Source organism: Chinchilla lanigera, unplaced genomic scaffold (assembly GCF_000276665.1).
Source record: "Chinchilla lanigera isolate Chin_1 unplaced genomic scaffold, ChiLan1.0 scaffold00004, whole genome shotgun sequence".
Taxonomy (NCBI): Eukaryota; Metazoa; Chordata; class Mammalia; order Rodentia; family Chinchillidae; genus Chinchilla; species Chinchilla lanigera.
The window spans coordinates 11,677,044-11,687,047 of record NW_004955405.1 but is presented as its reverse complement, the minus strand read 5'-3'; the positions used below and the strand labels follow the sequence as shown (position 1 = coordinate 11,687,047).

At 40.2% G+C, this 10,004-nt stretch overlaps 1 protein-coding gene across 1 annotated transcript in view; it reads right to left on the bottom strand.

Moving 5' to 3' along the window:
• Positions 1 to 4,516: 4,516 nt before the first annotated feature.
• Positions 4,517 to 10,004, bottom strand: part of Tmem19 (transmembrane protein 19) — a gene marked incomplete in the record, with an annotated part of 17,856 nt that continues 12,368 nt past the window's right edge. The window contains 3 exon segments of the mRNA XM_005374319.2: positions 4,517 to 4,777; positions 6,631 to 6,840; positions 9,911 to 10,004. Coding sequence (XP_005374376.2) covers positions 4,614 to 4,777; positions 6,631 to 6,840; positions 9,911 to 10,004 — 468 coding nt within the window.

The window sequence follows — 10,004 nt, the reverse complement described above, 5'->3', positions numbered from 1 at the left end:
GCTTTCACCACTGAGCTAAATCCCCAGCCCAGCAGCACAATTTCTAATAGCAAATCTTGGAAACAACACAAATGCCCATCAAGTGAGGAATATATTAAAAAGATGTGGTATTTTTATACAATGGAGTACTACTCAGCTATAAAGGAAGATAAACTTGAAACATTTTGTCTCAGTTACTTTTCTCTCACTGCTGGGACAAAATACCTGATGCCCAAAATTGAGGAAGGAAAGGTTTATTTTGCTTACAGTACATGGAAGTTTCAGTCTGTACTTGGCAGATTATAAGGCAGAGTGGCACATGGCAAAGAGCTGCAGCTCAGGGCGGCAGAACACAGCTAAGCCGCAAGCACACACCAGGGCGGAATGGGGGAGGAAATGTCCTCAAGCACTCTTTTCCTTTCCCTTACATATGCAAACTATCCACCCCAGGGCGGGTGGAGCTCTCACACCCACAATCATTCAACTCTAATAGCCTGCCCCATGGTCGCATGAGGCTTTGGAGGGGACACACAGACATAAACCATAACACATTTATAGGGAAATGGATGCAACTTGAATCCATATTTGTAAGTGAAATAAATCAGTCTTGCATGTGTACAGATCACACTGACTCCCTAGGGTAAGAAACTGAATGAGTAAAAAAATCCCAAAATGTACAATAGATATTATGAAATGGGAAGAAAATGCTCAGAAGGAAAGAGAAACTGGAGGAAAGGAGAAAAGAAGGGAAAAGCAAAAATATATATATATATATATATATATATATATATACATATACACACACACATAATAGTTAAGATAGTTATACTACGAATTACTATCAGGTCATTGAAAAGACCTATAAAAAGGTTTATACCTATGTTGCTTGATCAGTGTTTCATGCCTATATCTTGTAATATGAGCCACTACTAAGATAACAATATGCAATGTACTAAAGATTGTTACCCTCCTACAATCTTGTTTTGAAATTTTATACCGGTTGTGGGCTTGTGTCTGATGTCCCCCCCAAAAGCCTCACGCAGTCATAGGGTGGGCTTCTAGAGTTTATGATTGATTCATGGTCCAATGTTAGGATTATGTGTGTGAGTGCTACACCCACCCAGGGGTGGGTAGTTTGTATACAATGTAAGGGAGGGGAAGAGCCTGCTTGCTGCCTCTCCTTCCTTTTTGATCTTGCTGCTTTTGCTGTTTTCTACCACCATGAACCTCTGCCATGTGCCACTCTGCCTTGGAGCCAGCTGAGTATGGACTGAAATTTCCATGAACTGTGAGCTAAATAAACTTTTTCCTTCCTTAATTTTGGGCATTGGGTATTTTGCCTCAGCAACAAAAGTAACCAAGACAGATTTGGTACCAGAGAAGTAGGGTCATTGCTGTGACTATATCTGACCAGGTGGTTCAAGAGCCTTCGGAAATGGCTTGTGGGAAGAGTTTGGAAAGGTTTGGACATGTCGCCTGAAACAGTAGAGCTGGAACACCTTCAGCTGTTCTGTATGGGAGATTCTCATCAAAGCTCAGACCAGAAGGCTGATAGAAATCTTGCCAATAGACTGGGCTTGGGAGGTTTCTGCTGGGAAAAAGTCCTGCATTGGGTGCTGGACTCCAGACGATGTGTGTTATGGCTTGGCAGAGTTTGTCTGCATTTTGCTTGTGTCCAGAGACTTTGCCTAAGATTGAGATTAAGGGTGGGGGACTAATTAATCTGGCAGAAGAAATGTCAAGGCAGTCGAATGTTGAGGCAGTAGCATGATATTGTTGGAGGCTTTTAGCCAGATTTACCTTGAGAATCAAGAGCAAAGAGCCCAGCAGGATGATTTAAAATGTTGTGAGTCTGGCCAAGAAAAAAGCTCCAGTAAAGCTGTGGACTGCAAAGACAGAGCTGAGGAGATCTCCATTGCTGAAAAGGAACAGAATAGAAAAGATGGCCTGAGGGCATCAGAAGAAGCAGCAGGTCTCCACCCTTCGCAGGTTCAAAACTACAAAGGTGAAAGACCTTGCCTTGAGAGGAAAGCCACACAGTGCCATGTTCCAAAATGGCGGCAGTCTCACCAGGTTCCAGAATTGTGGTGGCATAGAGAATTTGTTCCTCAGAATCAGATTTAGAATGCCCAGTGATCCAGGCACTAGATCCTATAGCCAAGAGACAGGAAAGCCTGGCTACTGCTGCAGCTGTCAGCAGACCTTGGCATCATCTATGTGGCACTGCTTTTGGGCACATGCAGAATGCAAGAGTTCTGAGGTTAAAAATGCTTCCACCTCAATTTTAAAAGGCCTGAAGCCAGGCAGTGTGCCCCTGAGAGGGCAGTGTGTGAAGCTGTGAGTGTGAAGCAAAAGGTATACTAGAGACTACAGAAGTTTGGAAAAGCCAGGAATGTGGATTGTCTAAGGAAAACTGCAAGGAGGGAGCAAAGCGGGCCTAAGAGAGAAGCTGTGGGAGTTATAACCACCGGAAGTGCCATAGGGGTGGAGCCATCTAAAGCATTTTGGAACCCACAATTTATCACAGATTGCTTCAGATATTCCACATTGAACTGCAGGACTTAGATGTTTTTCCTGCTGCATTTTGGACTCGCTTTGGTCCCAATGCTTTGTATCCCCACTTGTAACTTTTGGAATGGTAATGTTTACCTTGTGCCATTGAATGTTGAAAATGTTTAACTTTGTTTTCATTTGTACAAGGGCTCACACCTAAGAGTTTGCCTTACATCTTGGAGAACACTTGGGACTTGGACTTTTCAGCAATGACGAAACTGTCAGGTCTTTGGCAACTCTTAGAGATGGACTAGAATGTCTTTTGCATAAAGGGATGTACATAAGTCGTTGGGGGAGTCAGGGGTGAAATGTTATGGCTTGTGTCTGGATGTACCCCCAAAAACACATGCAGTCATGGAGCAGGCTTCTAGCGTTTATGATTGATCCATGGCCCAATGTTGGGATTATGGGTGTGAGTGCTACACTCGCCCAAGGGTGGGTAGTTTGTATACAATGTAAGGGAGGGACAGAGGCTGCTTGCTGCCTCTCCTCCCTTTTCGATCTTGCTGTTTTGCTGTTTTCTGCCGCCATGAACTGTTGTCCCCTGCCATGTGCTACTCTGCCTTGGAGCCAGCCGAGTGTGGATTGAAACCTCCACAAACTGTGAGCTAAATAAACCTTTCCTTAAATTTGGGCATTGGGTATTCTGTGTCAGCAGCAAGAGAAAAGTAATCAAGACAATACCATCATTTTTATTGTTGATTTTTTTTCTTTAAAATAAAAACAAATAAAAAAAGAATTAAGGATGTAAACTGTTTTGTTTTCCTGCTCAAATCAATTCAGTTCTAGATCATCACTTAACCATATCCACACTGGTAGTTGCTTATTTATGGAATCCTTTTCCAGTTTCTTTAAGAATGAAAAGGGGCAAGGCAAGAAATGTACAGAAATCACGTAAGAAACATTTAAAAATACATTTAGTCAAATAATCTGTTCCATATCAAAACTTCTATAGCATACAGTTAAGTCACAGTGAAGAACAAAATTGAAAAGCAGAATTCACTTTAGTTGGTATAATGAATGTAAAGGTGAGTACGATTTAGAAGGTACATAAAAGGGAACCACAGCACTTTCCAGGGGCTTATAAAAACTTCAAAAAAACTAATGACAGTAAGCTTCCAGTGACTCTTTGGGTAGTTGTTCAGAATACTAATTCTACAACAGATTTCCATGTATATTTCAAAGAAAGCTAGAAAATGCACTGAACATAAATTCAAAATATCATATTAAGGTATACACTGTTTGGGTTTATTAGCTCCACATAATTTTTTCGGACTTTTAATGGTCATCTAAAGAAGCATTTACCTTTTTTTAATCACTAATCTGGAAGAAGGAAGAAAAATGTGGAGCAAGCCATGCAGTTCACTAGGGACTAACTTCCACATGGTTCAAAATTATGAGTGGCAAGGTCATGGAAATCCAAGATACTACACTGACTTAAGCTTTTATATGCACCAGTTTGTCTTAAACCACTGAAAACAGATATAACACTGGAATAACTGACATAGTGGTCTTTCTCTGCTATACATGACACTGTAACATGTTATCACTTTTAGTCCTTACACTGGTTTACAAAAGAAAAACTAAACTTACATTGACTATGTAGATCTTTCAGTTCAATGTACAGCAGAATGTAGGAAAAATACAGCTCTACTGTTTAAGAAGCTACAGTCGGTAAAAGAAAAATATGCATCAAAATATGCACTTGTCTCTTACTAGAAAGGTATCAGCTGTTAAAGGGAGTTGATGAAAGAAAAAATGCCTAATTCAATTACAATGGAATATGAAAAGAGCTGGCATTTACATTTTGGCATTACAACTATTATTCTTACAATAAAACTTAGAATAGCAAATTTAGCTGAACTCAACCAGTTCCAACCTGTGAAAATTTATTTATTTATTTATTTTTTGGTCTTTTTGAGACAGGGTCTCTCTATGCAGTTCAGGCTGGCCCTGAGCTCACTTTGGAGCCCAGGCTGGTCTCAAACTCACAACGATCCTCCTGCCTCAGCCTCCCAAGTGCTGGGATTACAGGTGTGCACCACCACACCCAGCTCCAACCTGTAGAAATTAAGTAAAGCTCACTCTGTGGGCCAAAAACCACAAGCAACTGTTGGGAGAAGGAGGGCAGTAAGGATAGAAGAAAACAGATTCACCGCATTGTTATCAAGAATAGGTTTTCCTGCTATGTGCGTTGCTGTATTTGTCGGGTTGTTGACCACCATGCCAGTGTTTTCATCCAAACCTAGAGTGGAAAAGAAACAAACAGAAGATCCAAGTGACTGATTTAAAACAAGAACTAATTAGCTTGCTTTCTCCAAAGGAGACAACCTTGGAAAGATTATCAGTATCCTATGAAATGACCCTGGTAGGTAATTTACATGGTGAGATATATGGAGCCCTTGCTTAAAAAAGGCCTGTTTGAGTAAATTTCAGCATCTCCCAGTGCTGTTCTGTCAGCACCTCTCATTGCTTTAGGAGTAGATGGGAGACCATGAAAAGCAGAGGTAGTATGAGACTGGCAAGGCTGGGCTGTCTTCCTGGTATTCCTCTCCAACACCAACCTATGAAACCACTCTCAGTAGGACTAATATCTATGGCTTCCAAACTGCATACACAGGTCCCAGCATGGTGTTGGCACAAAAGATGGCTCCTATGGTTTAAATGTTTGTGTTCTTCCACAATTCACGCTGGGATCCAAGTCCCCCTGAATTTGCATGAAGAAGTGGGGCCTTTGGGAAGTAGTCAAATCATAAGGGGTCCAACCTCAAAAATAGGTTTACTGCCCTTATAAAAGAGATCTCCAAAGAGCTGCCTCATCCCTTCCTCCTGCTCCCTTCCACTATGTGAGGATGCAGTAACAAGGTGCATGGAAGCAGACAGTAAGGCTCTGCCATGCCCTGAACTGCTGGTGTCTTAATCTTGAGCCTCCTTGTAGCCAGAGCTAGGAAGAATAAACCTCTGCTCTTTATAAACTACCTAGCCTAAGGTACTTTTTTATAGCAGCATAAACAATGTGACACAGAAGGCACTGAATGATGCACAGAATGAATTAAGCTGGCCCTACTGCTCATACTATATATTCAATCCACTTAATACGTAATATGATTCCTCTCTTAGAGCCCAATTTAGAATAAAACTTAGGTTCTTTAAAAAGAAAAGTGGGCTACTGTGTTCTCTCAGAATAGCCTGCTCTCATTCTGCAGTCTATTTATTATCTTGCATTTACTTGGCCTAAACTTGCTCTGCAGAACCTGTTCCTTTTTCTAACTGCTATCAAAAATAAATAAGTAAAAAAGAAAAGTGTACTCTTTATGTGCTGAGTCCCTGAACCTTTAGTGTTAATTAAAACCAGACTGCTTCCTAATGAAACTAATGAAACATTAGCAAACAAGTATTTTGATTGGTGGGAAAAGGAATGAAAGGGGAAGGAGATTATCTTGGAGTCTGTGGGGCACTAGAACTACTCTGCTTAGAGGATCCTTCTCCAGCCTTCCAGCCTGATGTCAACCAAAGGAGGAAATATGGTTGGTAGCCAATGTATGTGTAATGGAATCTGTCAGTATACTGATAGGCTGCGAGAGCCTCAGAGGCAAGACACAGCAAATATTAGGAAAACTGACTCTCCCTTCTACCTTGAGAGGCTAAAAACTCAGAGGTGAGGAAAGCAAGCATGATTAACACAGTGGAAAAGTAGATCATGTTAATGTAGTCAAATTAGTTCAGTAATTTATCTATCAAATGGATTTGTAGAAAACAAATGCAGTGAGGTACATTAAAATGACCTGACCTCAAATGACTTGCTTTCCTGATTAGGTGATGGTCTATAATCAAAAGCATCTGCTCCTTGTACTGTTGTATCTTCCACTCAAATCACTGATCTGCAGATCTAACTCTCTTTCAATTAATTTATCAAGAAAGAGTAAAAACCAAAAATTGTACAAGATACACTGATCTGTCATTTCTGGCTCCTTAGCATCTTGTGTCTTTGGATTTGTTTTCATTGCCTCAGTTTTTAATTTTCCATTTTTCTTCCTCATTTCTTAAAAAAAAAAAAAAAAAAAGCAGTAAGTTGCAATAGTAAGGTGATGTTCTTACCAGAAAATTGCATTGTCGCCCCTAAATATGAGTCCACAATTGATCCTAGTAATCCAGCCAGACCCCCAAATACAATAATTGGCCACTGAGGGGCAGATATGTCTAAATCATTCACAAAAACCAACTGTGTGAGGAAGTAGGTGATGCCCACAAAGGTTCCACCGAGCAGACTGGAAGCAAGTCCCACCACTGTAACCCCTCCATTGGTTCCTGAAGAGAAAATATGCATAAAGTCATCTGGTTAATAATCAACAAATGGAAATAAAAGAACAAATGGTCAACAAGTGTATAAAGTCAAGGAGAGCAAAAACTCTGGGCTACCTATTTAATTAAGATTAAAGAAGAGAAGTCTTTAATTTTTTTAAATCTGTAAAATTTTAAACTGATACATAAGATATATATTTATTATTTTTTTTTTTTTTTAAATTTTTTTAATTTTTTGGTTTTTCTCCGGTACCTGGAACCAAACTCACGACCTTGCGCTTGCCAGGCAGGCACTTTGCCGCTGAAAGATATATATTTATGGGGTAGAATATGACATTTCAATACATACATAATGTAATGTTCAAATAAGGGTAAATACACCTAGTGCCTAAAATATTTACAATTTCATTATAGAGAAACACTCAAAAATCTCTTCCAGCTTTTTAAAAATATATAGTACATTATGGTTACCTCTAATCACCCTACCCTGCAGTATGGGACCAGCAATTTAACTATGATTTAGTACTTTCCTAATCCACCCTCCTCTCCCTCTCCCTCTCCTCTGCTCTTCCCAGCCTCTGGTACCCTTAACTTCTGTGAGATCAATTGTTTTAGATTCCATCTGAGTGAGGTAAAGCAGCAGCTGTTAGAAAGCATTCCTTTAAATGCAACCGCAAGACCACAGCCTACTTAGAAAAGTTGGATTTTTCTCCTAGATAACTGTTGAATTCTAAGCCATGCAGCAGAATGGGTTAGTGGTGGCAGACTGTTACTTCTGTGTGCCTTGTTTTCTTGTTCACAAGATGGAAATAAATGAACAAATTCATACGATTAGTATGAGTACTAAGCAGTGATTCATGTACGGCAGAACAACGCTTTGCCCAGGAAGTATTAAAAGTATGTGAGCTGTTGTAAGAACAATGATGAAGAAGTGGAAGAAAAAGGGAAGAAAGTCATGAAACAGGAGAAGAGAATGGGGAAGCAAAAAAGGGTAAGAGGAAGATGATGATAAAAAATTAATAATGGTTGATGATGGTCATGGGGAAATTAGATATACGTTGTCTAATTAGTCCCCGGTATCCACAGGGAATTGGCTCCAGGACTCCTACAGATACCAAAATCCCTGGATGCTCAAGTTTATAATATAAAATGCTACAGTATTTCCACGTTACCTACACACATCCTACTATTCACATAATTTGAATCCTCTCTAGATGACTGATAATTCTAATAATATATATAGTTATTATATAGTATTACTTAGGGAACGTTGCACCTTGTATCTAGATGTCCCCCCAACCCTCATACGGTCACAGGTGGGGCTTTTTGGAGGTGGCTCCATCTAGGGTATGTGATACTGCAATTAAGGATTTGACTCTGGGATTAAGGATGTGATGCTGGGATTAAAGGTGCCCCCTGCCCCCAGTGTGGGTGCTGGATGACATATAAAGCACAGACAGAAGGCTTTCTGGTGCTGCTGTTTCTGCTGCCACCACTGCCTGCTGCTTTGTTGCCTTCTGCCTGCACTGTTTTGTCATGGACTGTTTCTCCTCTGCAGTGTCCCTCTGCCGGGCCACTCGGCTTTGGAACCAGTTGACTATGGGCTGAAACCTCTACAAGCTCTCAGCCAAAATAATAAACCTTTCCTCCTTTAACTCTAGGTGTTGGCTATTTTGTCTCAGAAACAAGAAAAGTAACTACAATAGAGCTTGTAAGTATTCAGTACCAATGACATTTTCATTTTCTCTGGACATTTGCAACCTGCTGTTGCTTTAATCTATACATTTGGAGTGCTAAGTGTGTGTTATGAACACTGATTACACACAGTGGACCTTTGAGTTATGACTGGCCTCATACATGAACAGTTTGGGTTACAACCAGAATGTTAGGTTTAACATATGACCAAAGTCTTGAGTTACGACGCAAATGCTGGCTGCTTGTGTGGTTGTAAACAAAGACTCACAATGACAGAAAAGTGTACGTAAGCATCTATCTGAGCCCAGATGTGCGTATTTGTGGATGTGATTATGTGCTTCACATAATCACTATGATTACTGCTGTTAAAATGGCCCCCAAAAAGCAAGAAAAGAAGTTAAAGAAGGAAAGGTAAAGAAAGTAGTAACACACAGTGTTAAAGTCAGAAACAGACAACCTTAGATGCCCTTTTAGTTCTGAAAATGTAGAGACCTAGTGAATGAGAAGGAGGTCCTAGCGGGCTACAGCCTCTCCCAATGGGAGAAAGGACCCCACAGAGCCAGAGTCCTGATGTTCTTAGGGAAGGGGCCTCTCCTTCCAAAGCAACCACCTTCTATTCCGTCCTCCCTTCCTGTAAGCCAAAGGTTTCAACTTGAATGGGTACAGTATGAAATTGTTTCTGGTAAACTAGTTACATTTTATATATTTCTGGTAATTTAGGAAAATTATTGGTGTTTCTGGTCAATTGCCCACATTATACCTTTTTTTATTATGAAAAGGTTAGTTAAGGGGTGCTTTGGGAAGTTCAGAATGCATTATGGGTATTTCCATTATTTCTTATGGGAAAAGTCTTGATTTACAACCAGCTCGAGTTATAATTGAGTTCTTTCAGCCCTCATGAATGAACGGAGTTTGTAAGTCAAGGATCCACTGTACTAAATCCTTGAGAAATACTTTATTTCTTTTCTTTTTTTATTCCCTGGTAGGTTTGTGGGTCAACCTCCATATTTATCCAGATTTAGGTCTACCTCTAATTTATCTAGGCCTTGTTAAAACTGTTTACAAATATTATTTATTATTACCAATTTAATAGCCTATAACAATTTTCCAATTAAAAAGACCAAATAAAATTTTGCAAAGGCTCTTCAATAAGAAATCTATTAAATTAGGAAGGCTTCATTGTTTTTATTTATATTTGCGGTTTTGAGACAGGGTCTTGCTATGCAGTTCAGGCTGGACCTGAGCTCTCTTTGTGGCCCAGGCTGGTCTCAAACTCACAATGATCCTCCTGCCTCAGCCTCCTGAGTGCTGGGATTACAGGTGTGCGCTACCACACCTGGCCTTGTTTTTATTTTTTTAAGAAAATGAAATCAGGACTCACCAACTGGAACTCTCTCCCAGGTTGTAATCAGCCTTGGCTGGCTTTTACTTAGAACTGGGCCAACTTCTGAAGCCCAGGTGTCTCCAGCAGAGCA